The sequence below is a fragment of the Ochotona princeps genome, chromosome 28 (assembly GCF_030435755.1).
Source record: "Ochotona princeps isolate mOchPri1 chromosome 28, mOchPri1.hap1, whole genome shotgun sequence".
Classification (NCBI taxonomy): domain Eukaryota; kingdom Metazoa; phylum Chordata; class Mammalia; order Lagomorpha; family Ochotonidae; genus Ochotona; species Ochotona princeps.
In genome coordinates this window covers 18,838,317-18,865,989 of record NC_080859.1, presented here as the reverse complement: position 1 = coordinate 18,865,989, position 27,673 = coordinate 18,838,317, and the positions used below count along the sequence as shown (strand labels likewise).

Genomic DNA, 27,673 nt, shown 5'->3' with positions numbered 1-27,673 from the left:
GAGTTGGGCAATACTAATAAATGCAGTCAGTCTTCCAGAGAGTGCTTGTAGATTTGCTTTCTCGATTGGACTAATGCTATAAACATTGTTTTTTCATAAAACACCATGAAGAACCAACTGATTTCAAGATACTTTTTAAAGACAATTATATTGAAAAAGATATGAACATAGAACTTCACATTTCTATATAAAGCATGTGAAATGACACTGGAAAAATGTTCATAAGAGTATTTTGGCTTTGAAGATTTCTGTTAGAAGAGTTAAAGAAAACCACAGGAGTTTAACAGAGAAGAATACCTTCATGGCCACTTTATTAACATTATACAATTGACTCAGTAATAAAGTAAATGAGGAAACTAATGAAAAACAGAATTAAAAAATAAGTTTATTTTGGAGCAAAAAATATTTAAATCATTATATATGAGGCTCTTCAAAAAGTTTGTAGAAATAATTTATATGAAAGTACTATTTATGGACTTCAAATTTTCACAAAAAAATAAACTCATTTGTATTTTTAAAAGCTCATTTTAAAAGGAGGAGAGATGCACTTCTGTTCATTCGGTGACACCCCAGATGGCCACAACAGGTGAGACAAAGCCAGAGACAAATCAGATACCAGCTGGTCTTCCACATAGGTGAGAGGTCAAGCAAACAGACTGTCCTCCACAGTGTTTCAGAACTATTAGCAACAACCTGGCTGGGAAACAAAGTAGCTTGATGGGAACTGACACTCCAGCAGTGGCCTCACCCATTGCACCACCAGGCCACCCTAAACTTATCATCTCGTTGAATATTTTTCACAAGATTTCGGAGGCATTTTTGTACGTATTATGTTTTAAGCAGTTACATAAAGACCTATTATTGTACAATATCCAAGATGAACAAGATTATAAGATTACTTTATGCCCCAGTTAATGACACAAACTCATACACTGACTAGCAATGTGTCAGTCAATGAGACTGCACATACTTCCCACAAAATAGACACCAAAAAATAGGAAGAAGAAGAAAAGAAAGTGGGCCTCTATGACTCACAGGAAAATTGATAACCTAATAGGGCTGCATTTGATGGAGGAGGTGTCAGGCCGAGTCTGCCTCTAGACACTCTTTCTTGCCTATTCAGCTCCAGAAATAATCAATACAAACCTCACAGGGGAAAACATTGCTTCAATCAATTATAACCCCCAACTAGGATTCCTAAAGGTTAATAAAGAAAAATGCAACTCATTATCAATCAAACCAGTGATTAGGGTTCTCCAAAGATTCAAGAAAATACTTCTTGATTTGCAAGATTTGGGAAAATCTGGAAAAAATGTAAAAAGTGCCCTGAAGTAACATCACATATGTGACATCACTTGGTCACTGAACACTGTTACATTAATTATCAGTACTTGCATAACATTTCCAAGTTAGAAATTCTAATAATTTTCTCAACCTAGTTATTTTCTAATTTATTGACTTTCCCTTGAAGGAAGTTGCTATAACTATAATTTCAGGGATATGTTATTACTGAAGCCATTAATCAAAGATGATTCAATCATTGCAACTGCAATAATTACAAAATCCTATTAATGCCTAGACTTCGGGGATTTTCTGTATATAAAAGTATCTACGAAACATTCATGTAATTCCTATCTATTGAAAACCTTTTGTGTAATATAATTAAATCAGGCTTAAGGTAGAAAATAATTAACTGTTATAGTCCTTGAATTTATACATCTACAACTTAGAGTACACACACAACAATGCAATTTGAATCCCATGGAATGAGTGATCTAACCGCGCCAGTGCAGGATTCCCTGTAAGCACATGGGAAAGAGGACCTCATTTAAACTGGTGGGTTAAGAAAGACATTGAACAGGCACTGATGTTCCAAATACATTCCAAGAAAGGAGAGCATCACTACAAATGTAAAAAATATGTGAACTAGCAGACAACATTCAGAGATAAAAAAATTTAAGTTCAGCAAATTATAAATTATAAACTTCAGACATAACAATACAAAGGATTGGCAGGAGAAACAACTGGAAAAGCTGCAAAGATCAATCACAAAGGCTCTTATAAGACTATTTCAATTTATTATGAAATATAGACCCATCAGAGCAGATTTAAATGACATAATCATTGATTAGCTATATTCCAAACATCAAAACATGGCGTTAGGTAAAGAAGGGACATCTAGAAAATTATAGCTGATCTTTGTTAATGAGGATTCTGTTTCCCTTTCAGTTAACTAGACACCAGCAAAGGTCCAAGAATGTCTCACAGGTAATCCTGTTATTAGGATCTCCTTTTGGGAATCTTCTAGCCACTCCTTCATTCCCCAAATGTCAGCAATACCTAGGGCTGATCCAGAGAGCCAGGAATTCCATCCAGATCTCCCATAGGAGTAGCAGGGGCCCAAGTGTTTTGGCTATGATTCATTGCTTTCCCAGGCATATTAGCAAGGAGCCAGATTGGAACTATATAGTCAGTTCTCAAACTGGCCTCCAACATGGGAATGTTGACATTGCAAGTGATGGCTTGACCCCCTGCACCAAAATACAGGACCCCTACATGTCACTATCTTCATCAATGTGCAAATGCACTCTGGGGGGATTTAGCATGCGAAATAAATTCTCAGTGTCCAGGTTTAAAATTTGAAGCAAAAGTCATTATAACAAAATGATGACACTTCATTAAATTGCATAATGTGGAAAACATTTACAAAAAAATGGATTGTTAGCAACACTGCAACTTTTTGCTTCACAACAAAACAATTTAAAGACACATCACCAATAATTCAAAAATTTTTGTCACTCGTCAGACAGATCCTCCACCAAGTAAGCTAAATATTAAATTCTTCATGTGCATAATTTTTGAAAGATTTACTTATTTATTTATTTGAAAGGCAGAGGGAGAGAGAGCGAAAGAACATGAGATCTTCTGTCCACTGATTTATTCTCCAAAGGCTGCAAAAGCTACTGCTGGACCAGGCAGAAGCCAGGAACCTCATCCAAGTCTCTCACACGGGTAGTAGAGGCCCAAGTTCTTAGACAATCTTCCACTGCTCTCCCGGGCCACAAGCAAGAAGCCGAATCAGAGAGGGAACAGCACGGACAGAAAATTGGTGTCCTACTGGAATTTCGGCATCACAGGTGGCAGCGTAACACACAAGGCCACAAGGCCAGCCTTCAGGTGTATAACTGAATATTTCTCAATGTCATATTCATAAATCATTTGTTGTTTTATTATGTATTTAAACTCTGACTTAAAGCCAATTATGCTACTATTTTATTACAAATGTAAAGTGCTAGAATCTCACCTTTCTACTTGGTGAAAAAATGAACATTAAAAAAAAAAAAGTGATACAGGGCCCGGCGGCGTGGCCTAGCGGCTAAAGACCTTGCTTTGAACGCGTCAGGATCCCATATGGGCACCGGTTCTAATCCTGGCAGCTCCACTTCCCATCCAGCTCCCTGCTTGTGGCCTGGGAAAGCAGTTGAGGACAGCCCAAAGCCTTGGGACTCTGCACCTGTGTGGGAGACCTGGAAGAAATTCCTGGCACCTGGCTTCAGATCGGCATAGCACTGGCCATTGTGGCTCACTTGGGGAGTGAATCATCGGACGGAAGATCTTCCTCTCTGTCTCTCCTCCTCTCTGTATATCTGTACTTTCCAATAAAAATAAATCTTTTTTAAAAAGTGATACAAGAATCTTCTATTAAACTGAATTGTAATATTATGTTCTTGGCTGTTATTAAAGTATGATTAAAAACAACAGTTTAAATCCATTCCTAATCTTCCCAGAAATGTCGCTGTTGATCTTGTTATCTAAAACATCTAGAGAAATTTTCCCTACAGTTTATTGATAGCAAAACGTTGCTTCCAAGAAATAGAGTCCTTCTTGCTTTCAAATCATGAAATTAATTAACTTTTTCTCTAACAGTTTCTGGGATGTTTATAGCTAGATTTCAAATTCAACATAGATAGGTCTTGAAGATGTTCAAGTCAGGTCTTTAAGAGTTTTCATTTTTGTGTCTTACTGATTGTTCATACATTTTCATATTTACTTATTTCCACTAGACTGATAATGTGTTTTATTCTCATTTAACATTACAACACACTTTAGTTATGGCCACACAAGTTAAACATGAAACATAGTAAAATGAAAACTGATTTCTGTTCTTTAAAATGTATGAAGAAATTCTTAAATTCTTCAAGCAATTAAGATACTAGAAAATGTTCAATACTCTTGTGAAGTGTTTGAAATACTCTCTGTATTTACCATTTCCTTAGCTCACACACTGTTTATTGATTTTCCATTTTCCAACTTAATCCTAAACCCTAAGCTTGTCACTTAAAGCTCTTAAAAAATCTAACTTTAATCCAAACTTTTCAGATTCATTCAGATTCATTACAGAATCAGTTGTTTCTGCCAAACTGATCAAGCCTTCCTAACATGCTTGGCTAATTCTCTCCCTGCAAGTGCACCAGTTCCTGTTCCGGTTGTTCACTTCCCATTCAGCTCCCTAGTTACAGCCTGGGAAAGCACTGTAGAATGATCCAAAGCCTTAGGACCCTGTACCCACATGGGAGACCCAGAAGAAGCTCCTGGCACCTGGCTTTGGATCATCTCATCTCTGGCCATTGGGGGCCTTTTGAGAGTCAATCGACAGAAGATCTTTGTTGTCTCTCCTTCTCTCTGTGAATCTATCTTTCCAATAAAACCGAATAAATCTTCAAAAATCTTCCATGTTTAATGTTGTTCTGCTACCTGGAATGTGCAAGATCTGGGGCAAGGAGTAGGTCTAGAAGGGAAACTGCGGGCACCCTCTGATAGGCTGGAGTTCCCACAGGTGAGCATGAGAAAGAGGGCCAGGGGTGGCCTGGCTGGACAATGGTAGCATTCAGTGGCATAACTGTGGGTTCAATAGTGAGATCAATTGGGCTGAACTAGACTACAACACCCACAAATTAATGTGCACAAGAGCTGAATAGGATGTGGGACAGACTGGAGCAGCTTCCTGAATATACCGGCATGCTCAGGAACTGGGGCTAGGGGAAGGCCTGGCGAGGGGTTTAGCTGCCAGGCTACCGCTCACTCCAGGTCCTCTGGTGAGACTTCTTTGGACCCTTACTTCCAACCCCACCACTGGACTCAGATCTCCAACCATGGGGAAAATCACAGGATCTGTGGTCTGACTATAAAGTACAAGTGTCAAAACTGGGCCTAATACCATGGCAGAGAATGAAGGTCTAGCCTCAAAGGAATTGTCCCCAATCTTGGCACTTGTGATGCTGCGGCAAAGCCTGACCAGCTTATACTTACTCTGACCAACTCTCCTGACCAAGCTTTGACAGCAAGTATCCCAGTGAGTGGAGGCTCTGGGGTGGATTATATCAGCTAATGGACCTTGGAACAATTTCCTCAACCTTGGAGCAATGGAATCAACAGCATGTCACAACTATGTAAACTCCTTAAGCAGAACCCTCATAGCATGCTCCACATTGGGATCCTAGGATGACCTTGAATGGAAGTCCAATATCCCTGGGATACTAAGACAATTCTCTCCTGTTTGCTCCTCCCTCCCCCAGATACAGAAAGATTAAAAAAAAAAAAAAAAAAAGGAAACATTGTCTCATCCACTTTTCCCTTTTCCCTATTCCTTCTCCCTTTCCACCCTAACCAGTGGTCCACATGGACATGCATGCTTCTCAATTATGTAAGCATCACCCAAAATAAAATACATCTATTAATACATATATAATGACCATTTCAATAATTTTTCAATAAAGCAGATAACCACATAAGAAATTCCTTGATTTGACTCGCACTTTTACCCAAAAGTCTTCAGAAGGGCTTCTTTGATTCCAGGGTTTAAAAAAGTACCTCGCCTCTGCACACTGACACCCACACCCACACCCACACACACACACACACGACCTAACCTTTGCTCTCATCACAGGCAAGTAGTCACTCATTTTCACAGCATTTATTGCATCAACATGCTCATTGCTCACCACAGAATGAACAGAAGTAGACAGCTGATAAATGAATACTGAGGCTCATACATTTTTCCATTATGTGCTTTGATAAAGCTTAATTTAAAAAACTGTCCAGTGTATCTTAATGAATTAAAGAACAGTCATGTGGACTTAATGAATCTAGATTTAAGAAAAAGAAAGTGTCTAATTCTATAAAATGTTAAATTGAAAAGACTAAGGGATATTAAAAACTAAATCATAAGTCTTCTATAAAAAGAAAATAATTTGGCAATATTTAAAGTATTCTGTTAATTACATGCAAGGGAAAACAAAATGGCCTGACGTTGCTGTCATGAACCTGTCTCCTCTCAGCAAAGTAGAACTTTTTGCCACAGAAAGTTCTTTTCTCCCAAAGATCTCCCAAATATCTGCCTCTAACAGCCCAGTAATCAATATTGAATTCTATTTAAAAACTCATAAATGTTTGATTCAATCTGATAACTAATCTGTCCAGTGTTTAAGTTAATCTCTTTTGGCCTAATTGAACTGCATTTAATCTGAAGTGTTTTTTTTAATTGTCAAGCAAGAAATGTTTTTCTTAAAAAACAGTTGAGTTTGAGGAAATTTAAACTTGCCCAAATAACTTTGAATGTATCACTACACTGGATGCCTTTCTTAATGACATTTAAATGTGCATCTTATTTTAAGCTGCCTTTCTACCCACCCAATATCACTGCTGAATGATTTTCCTTTTACAGAGGCCAATGGATTTTGATACCTTAAAGTCTGTGTTTCAATTTTGCATTTTATGGAATCAAAGAAACTTTCTTCACCTTGGCTCACATTCAAATTCTTCAAAACACACAGGTGAGCCTTTAGAGGCTAGATTCTGCAATGCAGAAACACAAGGATTAAGAGTACACGTTCAAATCCCAGTTCTATCCCTTATCAATGGTGCTAACCTGTGCAGGCCATTAGTCATTTAAGCTTAGCTCCTCATTCACAATACCATACATGAGGTGAGTTAATAACAGCACTTACTTCACAGGAACACGAGAGAATTAAATGAGCTAACACATAGAAAAATCTCTGCTAAGGACTGGCTCCTACCAACTGCTCAGGGAATTCAATCTTCAAATAAATAACTATTGAATATCTATCTGCCAGCACTTGTCTAGGAATTAGATTAGCTGCACACATCACTAAATATAACTATGACTTATGGATTTATATTTCAGTTGGGGGATAAAATCAATTAAAAGGCCTCATATATACATAATGTAATGTCAGATAAACAAAACCACGACGAAGAGGACCAGAGAGCACTTAGCAATGTGTTAATTCACATGTGGCAGTGTGAGCAGCTCACTCTGATGAAGTGATATTTCAGTAGAAACTGGACGAATACAGTTCGTGAGCACGTTCATTGTATTCGCTAACACAAGGGTGATGACATGGATGATTGACAACCCCTGTCTACAACAACACCTCTTTACTCGGGCTTTGGGAGACACCACAGGAAAAGTCAGTTGCTAAAGGTGAGGGAGGAGAAGCTTGGGCACCTATACGCTAGCTTTGTTACCAAGAGACAGCTACACTTCTCCAAAAGTGTCTAGTTTTCTGTACCTCGAAATGAATATGCATAAAGCTATGAAAGTAAAAAGGAGATAACTTCAGCCACTGTGTCCTGCAGTTATGCAATATGATGATCAACTTATATTTTCATGGATACAAGCAGAAATGAATGGGAATAGAGGTAAATGGGAAACAAATTATATCGAAACCAAAGCAGCATTATTTATGGAGGCTAAAAATGAAATTTAGCAGGATGAAAATTAAATATTTTATAGTACATTACATAGTCACAGGCATTAACTTCTTACATAGATTAAATCAAGAAATAATTTCAGTTACAGAAGAGCACAAATAACTACCTAGAGGAAGATATATGATAGATAATACCAACATAACAAAATGCTTATCAACTTGTTCTCTGCTCATAATTGAAAACTATCTAACTTTAACAACCTCTACTTTGCAATTTTCTGATAATAGTACAGTGATTCTTTAAATCAAGCATCTAACAATATTTATAGCAAACTGAGATAATGATTTGTATATTTCTAATACCATTACTGCAAAGCAGGTTAACAGCCACATACATTTCAAATTTCCAACTCATGAAACAATCATATATGAATATTACCCTTTAATCTTCCATAACTTTCAGTATGCATTTATTTTCCTAGATAGCACAATAAAATGACAAAATAATCAACTCACAGTATTGAAGGTTGTTAGAGAAACTAACCACACTGTAATACCCAGAATGTAATTCGCTATATAGGTCCATTTCTCACAAAAAATATACATAGTGAGGACTACAGATTCACTTGAAATTATTCTTACTGAAGCCCGAATCTGCATCATTGCTCTTCTGTTATGACTTCAATGTCTCAATTTAGAACTAGCTATAATCCTTTACACAATGCAAATTTTTAGGTTGACTTGTAAAATGGGATATCAGTGCCTCTGAAAACTTATTGTGATAACCTAGGATAAAAGTATCTTCCTGTACTGTATTTTATTCATACTGAGACATACAAGAACTGAGCTCATGTGTCCATAGGCAACAGCTAAGCAGAGACAAAATTCTTGTACAATGTTGCAGGGAGGGAAATTTTGAAGTAACAGATGTCAAAGACAATCCTACATGATGATTTGAGAATCTGAGCATTTGTAGCAGCACATGCTAGAAAAGGAAATGTTTTGGAGCTAAACAAAATGAACTCAGGTAGGTATTCATAGAAAAATTTATTTGCAGAAAGATAAATCTAAGACATAAATGTAAATTTGCAAGTTATTGATGTATAAAAAGTGAATGAAGTCATTAACATAGATTACCTTGACCAAACAGAAAAGATCCTAGAATTCTGCAGAACAATAGCATTTACTCATAAACACAAGATGTATTGAAAGATTTTGTTGGGTAGAGAAAAAAAATTCACAACATTTTTCAGAGTAAAGAACAACTTTAAGAATTTTTCTGTATTTAAGGCAGTCATGAATGAAAACTATTAATTAACCAATTTTATGGTTATATGGAACCATGAAAGTAGATTCACTCCCATGTCACAGAATTAAATGGACAGCAATCAACTGTTAAAATCTGTGTGACGAATGTTAGACCTCAGCTAAAAGTGAAGACCCAGTAATGTAATAGAATCACAAATACATTGATTTATGAGCTAAGAAAAATTCTGCAACTGTTTAAATTTTCAACCAACTGAATCTGGATTAACCATCAGCAATCTTAGAATAGAAGTTAAAAAAAAATCCCAACATATAAAAAACCACATAAATGTTAGTCCACCAAGTTCCATGGTTTTCCCATTTCTACATGGTTGAGCACAACCCCCCTCTCCCCCCAAAAAAGCTCTTGTAAGCCCCAACCCAATTCTTGAAACATTAGCAGTGTTCAGAAGGTAAGTGAGTATCACTAATTCACTTTGGTCCAGATGCAAAGTTTCTAAAGCAAAACATGAACATTCCTTATTCCCTACTTTACAAGCCTCTTAAACACCATGAAATCAACGATTTCTGTGACATTCCTTAAAGGTAAAAATACCTGAAAAAAAATCACTCAACCAGATACCTGGCCCCACACATGCGGGGCATATGCCTTATGGTGACTGAGTATAGTATAGTTTTTTAAAGTTCCATATCTTATAATACGTTGTAGACCTAACCCCGAATTACAATTCTAGTTTACTCCTAATGGTCAGGCACTTTCTTTAACAGCTACACCTTAATGTCTTTTATAACAACTGTTCAAAGTATGAATCTTATACAATAGTGAATAGTAGGGCAGTAACACATCCTAGTAAAATTAGGTAATTTCATGTGATAATTACAAAATCCTTTTTTTTTCCCAGACTTCTACAAAGAGACTAGGAACTGTAGTTACATGTGGAAATGTTAACTTACTGAGAATTCTTTTAAAACAGATAGCCAAAGAAGTCTACTATATACGGGCACCTACCTTGGGAATAGGATTCAGCAGAACTACACCCGATTTCTTAGTGATGACTTGTTTTGTCGTGTAGTGATGATCTATAAGTTGAGGGATGTTTACAAACCCAGTGCCCTCAAATCTATAGAGATTCTGGAGAGAGAATAATAAAAGCATTACTTCACAAACACTATTTATCAATAAAGTAACCTCAATCTAACTGCATCATGAATATACATAACACTGATGAACCATACACACTTCAAATAGTAAATATGGTTTAAAACTTCAAATAAAACAAAATGATTTAAAATTCAATCTTATGAAAAGTGAAATTAATTTTCATGATGTTACATTTAAGGAGCATGAATATATTCACTTGCATCTATGTACATATTCATATATTCCATTTTCAGAATTTATGATAATTTCAACTACATTAGACACTTAAGAAAATATATTCAATAAAAGGCATTTTAATATTTTTCATATTTTCTACTTATTAAAAGCAACATTCATTTTCTACTTATTAGTATAAATAAATTTAGCAAGTAAAAGTATCCTCTTGGTAATACTTTTCAAGGCAAGGAGCTTTGGAACATGATGTTCACAGAAGTTTTCACCTGTTCATAAAGAGTACACCTGTACTGACATGGGAAATAAGTACAAATACACATACAGAGGTATGTGCTTGAAGAACATTCCATTAAGAAATAACTTCCGTAACTGCCTGCATGTGGATATTATTTCCATCACTGAATGGCCACTTTTCAGGTTCAATGTTAAAAATTTGCAACTCCCTTTCTAAAGTTTAATCTGTCAGAATGTAGTTTATATAAAATCTCAAAAATGATTATTTGTTTCATTAGGAAACAAACATGGGACAGTTTAACTCTTAAACAGTGTATAACTCAAATCAACGCAGTTTGTGCTAGAATCATTCAGAGCATTTGTTAATAAATTGCCTACAGAATATTTTTTTATTGTACCAGTAGTGACGTGCTATGATACATTAGCACTGGCATTTGAGAATATTTCTTACTGGGATGGCTATAGTTCAAAATAACCTATTACGTAGTTTATGAATTATCGCAACAGAGTTAACGGCTCCACACATAACAATGACAAGGAAAGGGAAATGTTAATTGTCCTGATTTGATCAGTATACACTGGTCACATGTATTCAAATATCACACTGTATCTCAGAAATATACACAACTATCATGTGTTAAAACTTGTTCTATATTTAAGAAAATCAAACTTCTAAAAAAAAAGCCATTCTCAAAAACACACATTTCACACCAGTTATTTATATGTTTCTAGGTAAGCAATGCATTTGGAAAGATCTCTCTCTGTGTCAGAATAGTTGTGAACTGACTCATTTCACTCATAACTCTAGACTTTAAATAATACTCATTCGATTACTATTTTCTGGAACTAATATTAATAAGTAGTTGGGATATTCCATTTCATTATTCAGAAGGTCTTGAGTCTGACCCAGTGGCACAGTCAGTAAATCCACTGCCTGCAATATCAGTAACCCATGTAGGCACCGGTTCAAAACCCAGCTACTCTAATTCTAATCCAGCTCTCTTCGTTAATGAGACTGGGAAAGCAGCAGTGGATGGCCCAAGTGTTTGTGCCCCGGCACCCACATGCGAGACCTAGAAGAAGCAAGCTCCTGGCTCCTGGTTTCAATCCAGTTCAGCCCTGATTGTTGCAGCCATTGGGGGACTGAACTAGCCAATGGAAGAATGCTCTGTCTGTGTCTCCCCATCATCCTTGCGTCTCTTTGTAACTGTGCCTTTAAAATAAATAAAACAAATCTGTAACCAAAAAAAGGGGGGGTCTCTTCAGTGTCTCTTTGTATTTCAGGAATACAAAAATGTAACAGCTTTATTTTGACTTGGTGTGCTTACTGTCTTCCTTTGAGTCCCTGAAGAGCTGGAGTAATACAGCATAAACTAATCCAAAAACCACAAAAGAAAGACCACAAACTTTAAATTAACTGTCACACATTCAAAAACAGTGATGGATCTGTTCTTACTCTCTTACCAGAGCATGAATATGAAAGAGAGTTCAGCCTAGATATTCTGTCAACAAAACAAAGTAAATCTATCTGGTATATTCAGAAAATGAATTAATCAGCTATAAGCAAAACTTAATACATGACAGATATCCAATGAATATTGTGGATTACATTAATAATTTGGCAGATTGGATTCCCTAATGCCTCATAGCAATCATCATCTCTACTTTTGTTTTACTGGCTCAAATACCTAGGCTTTATATAATATGCTGTACCTCCTGAATCAATGAATAATCGATTCTATTATAAAGATAATTTTCACTAAAATTTTATATGAAATATAAAGTTAGATGGATACTGCTAGCTTATCACTACATGTTCATGGCTTAATAAATCAACTTATTTCTTTACTATTTCTTTGTTCACAAATTCTACTATTGTCTCACCTACTAGGTTGTAAACCCCCTGGGAAGAATGGCCATTCTAAAAAATTCATTCCCTTATGTTTCATAACACTATAATTTGCAAAAATGAGTAAATGAGTGTTAGCTAATTCATGAGTGAAACATGAATTAGTACTTTTCTCGTAATAGCATACAATTTTTTGAGTATTGAGATTTCTTAAGTGTTTTTGTTTTACCACAAATGCTTCGTCACATACATAAGCAAAAATTTGACTATAAATTTAGTCATCAAATGGAAAAGGCTATCTAGATCTCTATAAAAATCCATCAACATTTACAACACAATAAATAGCTTTAGGTACAAACTCCTGCAGTTTTATATTAAGCACTATATTCAGCATACTAACAATGGAGCAGTTCAATAAATAGATCTACAAATACTCTGAAATCAGGTCTCATATATATGTATACCTCTTTTCATTGACCTAGGATTTAATATTTTTTTCTAGTCTCTAAAATTCCACATTACTCTAAATCTTCCTCTTCCAGGAAACTTACTACCTCACTTATGGACAGCTCTTGAAACCAACAACTGAATTATATTCTCCTACATTAGAACAAAACAGGTGCTCATTAAATATCTGCTAATGAACTCTCCTTATTTATTGACTTTTTGACAAAAGCCATATGAAGAAAGGACATAAAATTATATTAGATCAGGGAAGGTTCACCTGTAGAGAATGAAGAATAATTTATAGCTCTCAAACTGCCTGTATAAATTTAAAATTCCCTTTTGAAGTACATCAAGATCTTAATATTTCACAGGAAAAACTTGCTTGAACAGAATTATACAGTAAAAAAAAACTATGGAATTGACCAAATGATACATTCTCTCATCTTTAAGTAGAGATGTTTGTAAATTTTAATGACACAAGGAGGCCTGATAAAACTTTCAATTGTAAATTCTACAGTATCTTATTTCCAAAGGGAATACCCTTACCTTTTTATTTCTACCAGTATTACTTTACATTCTTAAACTAAAAATGGTGATAAGAGGAATAGCTGAGCCATTTACTCTGACATATTTAGAATCAGCAACTCTTTAATTGTTTCATCTATTTTTATTTTTACTTTACTTGAAAGGCAAAGAAAGAGGATGGGAGCTCTTCCAACAAAAGCCTCACTTCCCCAAATGCCCGCCAATATCTTAGGCTGGAACACAATGAGGCTCTCCCAACTGGGTGACAGGGACCCACATGTTCAACCCCACCAGCATTTGTACTCGTGGAAGGCTAGATCAAAAGCAGAGCCAGTATTCAATTCAGGCACTCCAGTGCAGGATGTGGCAATCCCAAGCAGCAGTTGAACCAGGTTAGCCACTAACAGCCCCCAAATAATAACTTTTGAAACTCAGAAAACAGAACAAAGCATAAAGTGCAGTTAATTAGTCTATACTTTATCCATGGCCTTTCTTCTATATTACTGACATGGTCACAAACTGTAACAGGGTAGGTTACCTACAATTCACAACTTAAACACATATACAAATCCAAAGTTAGCCAGGGAAACAAAGAATGACACAGCATTAGAAACAGTATAATTTCTAAAAGAGTAGGTTCAAAAGAAGTGGATATATTTGATTATCAAATTGAGATTTGAGTGTTACACAGAGTTAACAAATTGTGTGAAAATTATTGTACATACATACTTCAATGGACTTATTCATTTTAATCCACCTGAAAGGCACATATTTTCATTTAACTATAACTGCTATATGTGAGTGCATTTTAAAGAACACTGAACCAATACTTTAAAATGGCTAATTTTATAGTATGTGAAGTTCACTTTTAAAAATATATAGATGAATACCTATACATGAGATATCAAGTTACCTAAAAATAAATCTGAAGTTCATGTAATGATCATGGCTCAATCTCTCCTAAGGCAACTATTGTAACTATGAACAGCAATCTTGACAATGCCACTTGAAGTGATGAAGTCAAAAATGGAAAACAGAGGCACCAAGCTCCACGTAAAAGCAAATAAATGGCTATTACAATTTTCTCAGTGGCTGGAAGTGAAAATTTTGAAGTACTCTTCATCTGTTTAATGTTCACTCAAGACAATGTAAGAAACATAGAAAAGTTGGGCACTACTTAACATTTCAATATCTAAATCAGCATTAGATTAAACAATATGAAAATTATTCTAAAGTTTTCTTGCCAATTTCTGTATAACATTCTGAGAAATTAATCTCTAGAATCATAAAGTCAATTCAGCTATCATTGGGGTAACCATTTGGCCTCGTGGTTGAGATGTTGGTTGTTAACACTCTGGTCATACCTCAGAGTGCATAGTTTCAATTCCTGCTTTTTTTCTCTCTCTAGTTTCAAGCTTGTCTTCTGTGGACTCTGGGATGCAGCATGAGAGCACAAATAATCGGCTTCCTGCCACCAATCTGAGAGAACTGAAGAGTTCCCAACTCCTGGCTGCAGCCTCAGCCACTGGGAGGATCCAGGAAATGCAACCCAGTGCTCTCCCAATCTGTCTCTCACACACACTCCGCCTCTCTTTGCCTCTCAAGCTTCAAAACCTATAAATCCTCTCACGGCACCATCACGACTGCCATGTCAAGGGCCATTTTCAAATAACCAAGTTTCCCTAGGAAAAAAAGAAAGTTTGACGATCGTGCTGTTTTTATTCTTAATTTTAATTCCTTCATTGTTAAAATTGAACATATTTGCTCTATTTATGCATTTAAATTTGAACAAAACATTTTTACCCTAAAATAAGTTTTACATATAGGTTTCCTTAGAGTTAACATGGTAGTGAAATCTGTAGGACTAGATTTAAGAAATGTTGCAAAAAAAAAAATAAGTTTGGGTGTAAGAAGCATTTATCATAACCATTCATCATCATTAGATTATAGTTATACCACAACAAGCTACATGAAAATATACACATGAACTGAACTAGAAACGTACATCAACAAATTGTATGATAAAGTGTCTCCTTTGTCCATCAGAATATACAGAAAGGACATATTCACCAGGTTTCCCATGACTCTCTCGCACCAAGAAGTCCCCTTGTTGTTTCAAAAGTTCTTGGGCTTCTATTCTAGGAATTGCACCATGGTACCAGTCTTGTTCAGCCAGGGGCTTCTCACTTAAGGAGATCACATCAGAGAACTTGAACAAATATTAGAAAAGAAAAAAAAAGCTTAGAAAAAAGGCAGAGATTTAATATCCTAGTAAAATTCATGACAACTTAAATACCTATACCACCCCCATTAAGTTACATAAGCCTCAAATTTTCATAATTTCAGAAGAAACATATTCTGCAGCACTGATGCTAAATTTATCCTTCACGCTTTTCTTTTTCCATCTATCATACTTTGGTACATACAATGCTAGTATTGAGAGTTAGTATTGACAATCCTATTCACCACTGCATAAATAAACCTAGTAATTAAACAAGAAATAGTATGAATAAAAAATGGCTGTTATCAGGGATGTATGTCATAGAACAACTTTTTTCTTCTTATTATTAAAAGTTGGGGGCCTTGTTAGAGATCACTCTTGCTCACATAGGCTGTGGACAGTGTCACCAGGTGTTACTTGCTAGAAATCACCATTCCATCTTCTTCCTCCCTCACCTGATCCCCTTAGAGCCTTGAACTCTATACCACATGGCTGCCTAGCGTCTCACACGAGTGAGATCAAGTCGCAGATAAAGCCTTGGGAGGAGCAGCATCACTGAAAGCCAGCAACACGGCATGAAACACACATGGCAAACTTTAGAGAAAATTCAATCCAAGAAAACAGCAGGAAAAGCAAATTTCCTCTTAACTAGGAGGCCAGATGCTCATGTCGAAAAGCAAAGATAATCAAGAGTTAACACTATGTTCTTGCAATGGTTCTAACTGATGGTAATTATTATCATTCATTTTGGTCACAAATGATCTGGTCTTGTTCTGGTCTTTGCTGCTTTAACCATGATAGGAACCAAACTCTCCCTGCTAGTCTAAGAGAGAGCTAATGGGAAGTACAATAACTTTAAGGTTCTCAAAATACAATGTGTACAATAGTTCAATTATTATAAGACCACTGAAACAAATAAGTATGCATTCAATTTCAGGAAATGCAAACATTTATCATCAACTTGGCGTTGCCTCTGTAGAATATGGCATTAGTCAGACACAATCTGCATATTTCAGTCATTTCAGCAAACAAAATATCTATTCACTGACCACGAAAATCATATAAAATAAACCACATTAGGTCATTCCTGAAAATAACAATTTGACAATATGATTCAAAACTTGCACTTCAGGCGATATTACTGAATTTTCCTAAACATGACTAGCTTCACAAAGAGAATTCGGTGTATAACAGTGATATAATGCTCAAAACTTTATTTCCTCCCTTATCCTCATTAGATCCTAATGATTTAGGGGAAGATAAATTAAGACCTTAGGAATACAGAAGATAATTACAATTTAAGTGTATAATATTTAACCTGAACTTAACATGCATTGTTAGGGGAAGTAAAAGGTTGCTCTCTTTTAGACTCAAAAGAGAGCACTAAAAAATATAAGTAGTTAACATAATTCCTAACTATGCTCCTCATGTAAATAGTGGAAGCCCAGCATTTTAATACTGAGGTATAATTCATGTACAATTTAAACAACTAAAATGTAATGTTTAAAAGGCAAGCAAACATCTTCTTTTCAATATCATTCTACCTAAAAGGAAGCACATCTTAATTTTCAAATGCTTTCATTTTCTCAGTTCTAGTACCAAGTAATTTTACAATTAAGATAACACCTATCTCAACATAATACAGAAAAGTGCAAATTTTGAGCAGAGTCAAATTTTAACCAAGATGCTTTATTCTGGTTTTATAGAACATTTTTCAAAGGGTTACAATTAGAGAGGTCATATATACCACAGACATAAATGAAAAAGCTAGTATTCCTAAGTGGCTTCTGTTTGCTCAGTTACTCATGATAGAAATTCTGCAGTGCAGAGAGGGCCCTGGGAAAAGGACAGTACACTTGACTAAAGTGGAACAAACCTCATTCAATGCAATAAGGTTTGAAAATGTTGCAACTGAAACAGACCCTCATGATTGCCACTTGGCTTTCAAAAGATGCAATTAATCCTAACAGCTCTGGGCTCAGTTTCCGAAGCAGTTTTCATTGAGGAATAGTGCTCAGTGCAAAATCATGAACTCCTGAAGATGTTGGATGTGGACCTGCTCTCAGTACTCAGAGATCCTAAGGACAGGCTGCTTGACTCCTCGAATGCACTGAGAAAAGGAGCTTCGAGCTGACACGGATTAAAGCATTTCCCCAAGAGCAGATCTAATGGTTAAGACAAACGTTAGCACTCCTGTGTCCCAGGTCAGACTAACTGGATTCCATACTTGGCTCTGGCTCCTGACTCCAGCTTCCTGCTAGAGCAGATCCTGCTAGGTAATAGCGAGGGTTTAAGTAATTGTGTTTCTGCCACAGACAGGCACCTGTAGGGTTCCCAGCTCCCAGCTTCCATCAAGTTCAGCCTCCAGCCAGTGTAGATATTTGGGCAGTTAACCAGCACATCAAAACTTTCTTTCCTGATCTGCCTTTCAAATAAGTACTTAAAAAAAAAAAGTACTATCCTTATCATAACAGTAAACATCAAACATTTGATATTACAAACTACCACACTCAGTTTAAGCAAAAATTGGCCAGAGTGAAGTGTTCCATTACAGTGACTTAAAGGAAGCGAATGAGGCCAGCATTGTGGCACAGAGAGTAAAGCCACTGCTGCAATATTGGCCAACCACACAGGCACTAGTTCATGTCCCGGGTGCTCCACTTCTGATCAACTTCCTGTTAGTGGCTTGGGAAAGCAGCGGAAGATGGTCTCTACTCAAAATGTTCTTAAAAATAGCAACACCTAAATAAATAAACTGATACACTCTAAAATACAAAAAAATTACTCCCTATTATAAAAATATCATACTTTACCAGGAATTTGTTTATACTATTCTTTGAATAGGACCCCAAAGTCCACGAAATGTTCTCTGTAATTATATATATGAGAGGACACCTCTAAACAGCAGTCCTCTCTCTTTCAGTTTCTCTTCCTACAGCTTCTGCTTCAACTACAGTTGTAGCTGTGGCATTTTCATCCCACATGTAGTTATGTGCATGTAGGGTCCAACAACACCCACAGTTTCAGGCATCCACTAAGGTAGGACACATACAAACAGTGGACTAGCTGGTATATAAGCTTTTTTTCTGTCCTTGTTATATTTTGCTATATACAAATTTAAACATTTATATGCATACAAAAGTTTCACCCTTCTGAATTTTAAATACAGACTTACACACATGAGAAAGAACTAGACAATCAACACGTCCAGTAGCACATAGAGTGAATCCTACTTACTGCTGAAGAGCCCAGTGCAGATTTTGGAGACCTAATTATTCCAGCAATGGAATGACGAATAGATTCAAATTTGGATAGCCTCTCCTTTCTCTCCTGGAGGGATTAAGAAACAAGCCTTCAGCCAAAGTCAGTAATCCAATACATCCACATGTTTGTATTAGTAACTTATCCACAGCTTATGCATCATATCTTCCCACTAAATAAAGTATAAACTTAGTGATAATAACAGATAACCAAAGGTGTATGAGATCCACAGCATTTTATTTTATTGACCCTTCAATAAATGTCCTGATTTGGAGAGAAAAAAAAGTTCAGATTCATGAAAACAATGCATTAAAACAACATGCACCCAAAATGAGAGACACTATAAGGAACAAGAATACATGGAGGGCTCGGCAGCGTGGCCTAGTGGCTAAGGTCCTCGCCTTGATCCCATATGGCTGCTGGTTCTAATCCCGGCAGCTCCACTTCCTCTCTGTCTCTCCTCCTCTCAGTATATCTGACTTTGTAATAAAAATAAAATAAATCTTTAAAAAAAAAAAGAATACATGGAGTATTTTGGATGGCATTATTATTGTGATGGATTTCAAATAAGGGAAAAAATAACAGAGTTATAATAGGAGGAGAATGATATGGAATATGTGCTTAAAAAGTGAGTTACATTAACTGCTAAATACTAAAATGAAAATAGACATGAGACAGCTGAATAGTACCCTATAGCCATTTTAAGGTGAATAGCAGCCAGTTCTGTATATAAACTGAAATTGAAATGTCAATGAAGTAGTCACAGGATGTGATTAAGAACTTGCATTTTTTAGCACATTGGTTACTCAACACCATGTAAACTAATGCCATAATGTTAAAAATTGTTGATGTTGTGTTGGGGCTTTTAATTGACTGGGGCGATATTCTGCCAGCTCTACCTTCAGACCAGAAATGGTCTCCCCAAGAAGCCGTTGAATATATCTGGACAATAAGATGCTGGACTTTATGCTTGATATAGGTATGCCAAGAAAGAATCTTGACTTAATTTGAACTGTAATACTGCAACAAGGTGGAGGAATCCACCATGTGGGGAGGGTAAGGGGAGGGGTTGGGGGAATCCCAGAGCCTACGAAACTGTGTCACATAATGCAACGTAATTAATTTTTTAGAAAGTGAGTTACATTTAAGTACCTAGGAAGTTGTCCAGAGACATAATAATATCGATGGGATGATGATGTGATAAAGAGTAGCATTGGGTGAGAAAGAAACCAATTAAGAATGAAGCAGCAGTGGGATTGCCACCAACGAAATTCAATCCAGACTGACCTGTGCTGCGTACTGTATATCTCCAAATAACATACCACAACTGAAAGAAACTTCTCCTTAAAGTTTCAGATCTTTAGGTAAATTTACAAACACAATGGAGCAGGTAAGAGGATAGAAAGGAAGGCCAAGAAAAGAAGTAACAGGACTGAAAGAGAACAGGAGAAATGCTTGTGTGACTGGAAGCATCAGTCACCTTTCCAATAAACACTAGATTTCAATAATCAACAGTAGATGAGAAAGAAATCTTCTTATCATGTACAGTATTTTCGTGTCTTCCATCAGTATTGATGCTGAATTTTTCCTGTGGAACACAAATAAAATAAGCCAAACAGCATCTTCTGTTTCCTATGTCTTCTGTACCTAAGTTTATGCCTCTGTCTCAACAACTAGAGCCATTTTGGGCTACATTCTACCTAATATGGCAGTTACGACAGTCCACTACATTTACACGTCAGTCTCCTGCGTTGTTTTCATCCTGAGTGTTGCAGTGCCAATGGTTTTGGTTATCGTACAACATGCCAATAAATCATTTGCCTCTCTTTCTTTATCACTCTATAGTTCCCTCTCTCCCTCCCTCTGTAACTTCAATTTTAAAAATAAATAACCAAATTCTTAATTTAAAAAATAACATGTTCACTCTCAACTTGGGTGTTTTTGCAAGCCTTATTTTCCTAAGTGTTTTGGAAGTCTATGTAACACAAAATTACGGAAGAGTGCAGCAATGTCATGAATAAAGGAACGTTAGAGTATGTAACACTTAGGGATGTTTTTAAATTAGATTTATGAAGAAATAAATTGTAATTATGTGACGCACACATATTAGACAGCACTTCCCATACTCCAGCCGATTTACCCTTTGTGAATTACTGCCTTGAGGATGTCTCCCCCTACTCGGGGTTCACAGAGGTTGCAATCTTGCTGTTGCTACTGCTAGCAGAAAGATGATAAGAAAATATTAATCTACCTACTTGGCAATGAAAGCATTATATGTAGCAGGCGCCTTGACCATGAATTTAGGTTTTTTCTTGGAAGTCAACAATCTTTAAATACTGCAGGAAGTATTGTCACTGCAAGAAAATACTATGAGAACAGAACTAACTGGGGAACTCTAGAGAGAGTTTGTAAATTAAGACAATTGAGGGGAGAGTTTACATATTAGAAAGTATTTTAATAGAGTTACATTTTACATCAAACTCTACAAAAGGAAGAACTCCTTCCCTCAAAATCCATTGACAATATCAACAGAGAAAAAAGAAGTAGGTACTTACATGGTGCCTATACCTTCCCGAATAACACATGATAATATTTGCTCCTGTTTAATGTTAAAAACCAGCTCCAAATTAGTCTGTCTAATAACACACCAGCCTGCGCTGAACTGACAGGCTCATTTTTCTATCAAAGTATTAAATGGCTACTTTAAAAATAAAAATTAATAGTATCTCTTCAATGACCAAAGGTACAGTGCCTACATTTGCCTCAAGATCAGCCAGGGATGGCAATGACTCTTATTTTATTCCCCTAAGTCAAGTCATGACAAGAAAGAGCTTTGTCTAACAGGGAGGGAAAGGTCTGAGCACTGAAATTGATGAGGCCCACAAAATCACTTGATGTGTTGCAGCCAAAAGCCTTGGTACTCCACACTAACATGGGAGCCTTAGAAGAAGCTCCTGGTTCTTGACTTCATATCAGCTAGTGTAGCCATTTGCAGAGTGAAACAGCAGATGGAGAATCTTTCTCTTTCTCTCTCTCTCTCTCTATATATATATATATCTATATATATTGATACATCTCTCTATATATATATCTCTATATAGATCTATATATATATGGTCTGTCTTTCCTATAAAAGAAATAATATCTTCAAAAAGTAATAGGTCATTAAAACGATAACCAAATATTATTTCTCAGACTTCTATAAATAAACCCCACTATTAACACTCTTGGAAGGATCAAAGTAATTATTTGGCCTTGTAGGAATAGTCAGGTGGTTATTCAAATCTGCAGGCAATATGAATCAAGAAAGAGATAATATTCATGCTAAACTCTAGGCTGAGTGCCAAGTTATCTTGGGGACTTCTTATGCAGAGCAGCCATGAAATTCAGATATTCTGTGAGAAATAACTGCAGGGAAATTAGAAGATTGTCCTCTGGGGAAAAAAAATCTGCACTACTAATGATTCCATAATGTTAAGGAAATGCAGGAAAAATCCATATGTCCTTTATAAAAGGGACAAATTTATAAGTGAAGAAGTAACAATCTTTGGTTGTTGATATGCTGATGGAGATATTACAGTTTCTATACCCATCAGGATACAGAATTAAAGTGTTCAAAAAGTTGTTGAATGATTTATTTTAGCAACTGGGTTCTAACTGAAGGAAAACCATTTTAGAAGTGTTCACAGGCTACTAACCTAATTTGTCATGCTGTCTTTTTTCCTGTGATGCTTGCACATTAAGCATACTTATTAAAGGCAAGAAAGATTCTTGTCAAGTATTTTCTTATTCAGAAATAGTGACATCAGAAACCAAATGTATAAAAAAGAACAGTAGAATGATTACTGAGATCTTGTTGTAAAAGAACAATGCTAAGAGAAGCGATGGCCTAACAGTGTGATAAGAGGCAGGCTACAAAACGCCATCCATCATTTGTTTCACTTTCTTGACTGAGTCTTAAATAAGGTGGTGTCTCTAGGGAAACAAGAGACAAGCAACAGCCCAGGACCAGCTTCCTGCCTATTCCAGTTTTAAATACAATTCATGGCCTGTGGCTTCTTTCCCAAATATGTGCTCAAAATGGCTAAAGGAAGTCTTTTTTTAAAAAAAAAAAGTTTATATACAGAGTAGTTTTAAATCCACAGTAAAGTTGAGAGAAAGAAACTGAGATGTTTTGTAAGTCTTCTGGCCCTACACATGTACAACAGCCTCCATTATCAACAGCTGGCCACCACGGCTGTGCACTTGTTACAAGTGAGGCAGCAACATGGACTGAGCATGGTCACCGGGGATCTCCCTTGGTACTGCACATTCCATGGGTTTGGACAAAATGCAGGGTGCCACACACCCACCACTACTTCAGCATCACACAGAGCAGCTTCCCTGACCCCCCAAAAACTCTCTGTCTATTCATGTCTACCCCTGCCAAGACTATCTTTCTGTAAATAATCCAGAGAAACCAACAGCTTCCTGGGGAGCACCTCACTAACTCAACAAGTCACACATCAGAGATTCTGCTCAGTCAACAACTGTGCGGTTGGTTTGTTTTTTGAAAAGTAAAATGTTATGAGTTAGGTTATCAAGACTCTTCACATTCTACTTTTACCGTCATTAGGGACATAACAGTCAAGCAGTCCAACAGTGTAAATATCTACTACATCACATCAGGACAGGTACCATTAAGTAGTAAACAAGGTCCCTGTGTGGCCTCAGCTACGCCTTCACCAACTCCCCAGCTCACGACCTGATGAAAACACAACATTCTCATCAGGTGCAAATAACTGCCTATCCCTGCATCCTCCACACACACCAGTCTTTCACACAGTTTCCGCACCTCTCCAAATCCTTCCTGCTTCCCCTTTCCCCTTCTTCCGCTCTGCTTTAATGCATGCTTATAAGTATTAGTTATTATTTTACCCACATTGAGCTATTTGCTTTCTAAAAACTGTTTTGAATACCGCTGCTTTGCACATGTGTCTGCATATCTGAATATCTCTTTTCAGCTCTTTCAGGTTTGTAGCTGGAAATGGAACTGTAAATCCATGGCCACATTTTTGAGGAACTACCAAAATGTCTTCTGCCATGGCTGGACCATTTTACACACCCATCAGCAACAAAGGAGGGCACCAGTGTGGCCACACCCCCAGCAGGACTTGTTCCCTGCTTTTCTCATGATAGCCATCCTGGTAGGTTTGAAGTGTTTCTTGTATTCATTTTTTAAAGGATATTTTCATTGGATATCACATTCAAGGTTGACTTTTTTCTTTTATGCTTTGTCTTCTGGCCTCTGTTATTTCTGATGAGAAATTAACTATAGTTCCTAACACTGTCCCATATATATGACATGTGTCTTTTTCCTTGGCTGTCTTGTAATCAATTATAACATGGGAACTACAATTTCTTAAAATTTTGCCATTAATGCTTTACTAAATGTCATAGACTGTTAAGCTGATAATGTGGAGATGCACTTCACTGTGAGACTTTCTGTTACTGTTTCTGCCCTATCTTTCTGTCCTCTCCTTCTTAGATTGTACTTCGCTTACCTCAGTACTCTTCTATCTCAAATGTTGCTATCTTTTTTTTCACTTTTTAAAAATTCTGGCTTCAGTCTGGATACTATTTATGGCCCTGTCTTCATATCTCTTCTCTGTGTCTATCCTATCTGCTATCAAGTTCACAGAATGAATTTCTCATCTCTGCTATTATATTTTTCACTGCCAGCATTTTCATCACACTAACCACATCATTGCACTAAACACAACCTCACAACTAACACCACCACCTTCTTTTCATACATACAGTTCATGCTTTCCAACAGATTCCTCAGTATTTTGTAATAGCCATTTTAAAGACACTGATGCTTCCAGTATCTAGGCCATCTCTAGATCTAATTTCTTGGCTATGGGATGTATTTCCTACTTTCCTCCGTACCACATAATCTCTAAATATATGCCTCATATTTTATGTAAATAAGCAGTAGCTTTTTAATTCAAGAATATGCATTCATCCTCAGAAAGTTTAACAGCCATTTCTTTGGTGTCAAGCTCCTGGAATCGGAGCTACAGTTAATAAGCTAGATCTGGCCTTTGCTGTAGTGTTAATGTGAATCACCAAGAGCTTCAGACAGTTTGACAGCAATCAGGCATCTTCCCCCACTGAAAAGCAGAGTCCTGGGAAGACTGCAGCATTCCATATAGCTCAAAGCTGACCTGCCAGCTCCAGGAGCTATGGGAGAACTCTGCCCCTTTGAGACCTCCTAGGACTGGGCACACAGGGAACTTTCCTTGCTCTCAGCTGCTTGTTAATGTACCTGAGAAAGTAGCTTTCAGCCCCAGTACCCATTCCCTAGCTTTTAGAGGGGCACTGCCCATCTCTTTGAAGGTTTGGAATCTCCTGCAGGGAATCGGCTTGGGAGGTGCTCATGTACTTTTGCAGGCCAAAGTCAAGAAGCTCAGTTTTCTTGCAGGAGTCCTGACCGCCCAACACTCCTAGTACCAACATACCCACAAATCTTTTTAGTGTGGAAAGGATTTTATGTGAAATACCTTTCCCAAGTCGAATTCTTTCATCTCTTGCTTCACTCAATAAGAATATTTGAATAACTGTTGGTGGCTGAATGGTAAGCCATGGATAGGCTGGGTCCTTTCGACCCTCACCTGTCATACCTTTCTATATATGATCATTCCAAGTTGGTTAAGCCATGTTGGAATGTATTTACTCCTATAGTTCCATCAAGGATGGAAGTAGTTATGCATATTTTATCCCAAAAAGACCTGTCAGTTTCTAGACTCACATTCATATACAGGTTTCTTTCTGTCCTTCACTTCACAGTGAGCTTTTTAAAAATTATTATTTTGTAGCTTGCCTACTTATTTTGGTTGTTGGTAATGCTCATGAATGAGATTCAGAATTCATAAGTACTTTACTAAGTAATCTATCACCTATTATTTTATATACAAATTTACAGTTTAAAATTGTTCACTAACACAAAAAAGTCCATTAATCAAATTACACATTTGATCTTGGTTAATTTTTTTCAATAGCACTCAATTATTACATTTTTAAAAATTTACATTACCAGCATAACCATTTAAAAGTTTAAAAACTACATATATCAAAAGTCTTCCCCTCTGTCATTTTGTTTGTTTTGTTTTGTTTGGCCTGTGGGTGCTTTGAGGAATAGAAAAAAATCCATTTGTTTTGTATCTGTTGCACAGGACCTCACAAGGACACTAGGAAGACTACCAAGCAAAGATTGCAGTTTCATAAGTGTTTAAGGGTTCAATTTTATATGAAAGGCTTCCTGAATGGACTTTCTGTTTAGAACACGGACTGCACAAGCACCGATACTCCTCACATCTCTTCACAGTTCCTTTTGTCACTAGAACTAATCATTGGAAACATTTGCTGTTTCAAGGCCTTAGTCAAGTTTTTGTTCATGAGAATGCAGTCAGAAACTGTAGGACCTCAAAGAAAACCTTGAGGCTTAGTGAAAGAAGAGAACACAATAAATCGTAAATGAAGGAACGTGGTGGCTGTGACTCTCTCTGCCCGCTGATGACCAGCAAGATCTGAGAGGTATCTCAGAGAGCGAGAAGTCAGACAGGTTCTAAGTCTTTATACCACTCTCATCAGAGAGAAGCTAGCACGCAATGGGACAGTGCTACCTCCTGCCTGAGAATGAAGTTAAGGCAGTAAAGCAGCTCAGAATTCCAAATGTCTGATGTCATGGCACAAACTTCCAGGTATTAGCCAATTATGTACGTGGATAAATTGGTTTTTTCTACTGTAACAAATCATCAAACTCATGTGTATCACCATTACAGAGAATAAACGTAGTAGGCCTTCCTGGAATATCCACTTGTAAGTAAAGATGTTTAATCAGTAATTTCAAATGTCACAATTGTCACTAATAAAATAATACGGTAATTTACTTTTTTAGGTTTTAGATATTTACATACACTTTTAAGAGGCAGACAAATGTTTTAATATTGAAATACATTAATGTAGAAATAAAACTTCATTACAAAATAATGTTCCCATTAGCTAAATAGTTTCAACATATGACATACAAAACAGTTTATTCAGGGGCTGACACTGCGATGCAGAAGGTACAGCTGCTACCTATGATGCCAAAATCCCATTTGGGTGCCAATGGGGGCCCAGTTGCTCCTCTTCTGATATGGCACTTCATTATTGTGCCTCAAAGAGCAGCAGGAGAGGCCTGAATGCTTGGCCCCCTGCACTCACATGGCAGAGTCAGAAGAAGCTCCTGATTTTGCACTAGCCCACTTGCAGCCATTTTTTGTGGCTACTTGAGGAGTGAAGCAGAGGATAAAAGATCACTCTCACTCGCTTTTATTTGTGTGTGTGTGTGCACACCCACATGTATGCGTGCACACATTCAAATGAGTGTTTGGGTGTAATTCTACCTTTCAAACAAGTAAATACACATGTAAAAACAAACACAACTGCTCAGCAAAAGTTTGAGAAAACAGTAGCTTAGTTAGTTACTAGTAGACGTTATACTACAAACGGTTCAGCAGTCCCAGATTTAAGAAATGCACAATTAAACAACTTTAAATAGATATTTTTAATTTGCCTCAAAGTCTTAATAGCACCATGCACCTTTTCTTGGAGGAAATATTACTAAACTTACAGAGATTCTCTCACAACAGTCTTCTATAGAGTTGGGAATGCAAACATGCTCCTCTACACTACCTGTATCAGTCATGTTTTTTCTTAGATGGTATCTTCAAATGGAATTAACTTCACATTCAAATCCCCTATATTCTTGACAC

General features: G+C 36.7%; 1 protein-coding gene across 6 annotated transcripts in view; it reads right to left on the bottom strand.

Annotated features, from left to right (window-relative positions):
- FER (FER tyrosine kinase) overlaps positions 1–27,673 on the bottom strand; it is a 254,067-nt gene that overhangs the window by 118,653 nt on the left and 107,741 nt on the right. For 5 of the 6 annotated variants that reach the window (XM_058656235.1, XM_058656233.1, XM_058656234.1 and 2 more), the window contains 3 exons: positions 18,849–18,941; positions 15,396–15,599; positions 10,009–10,131 (listed from right to left, as the gene is read on the bottom strand). In XM_058656235.1, coding sequence (XP_058512218.1) covers positions 10,009–10,131; positions 15,396–15,599; positions 18,849–18,941 — 420 coding nt within the window. Of the gene's footprint in view, positions 1–10,008; positions 10,132–15,395; positions 15,600–18,848; positions 18,942–27,673 lie in introns of those variants that run through there. The other variant, XM_058656236.1, reaches the window with a different exon arrangement.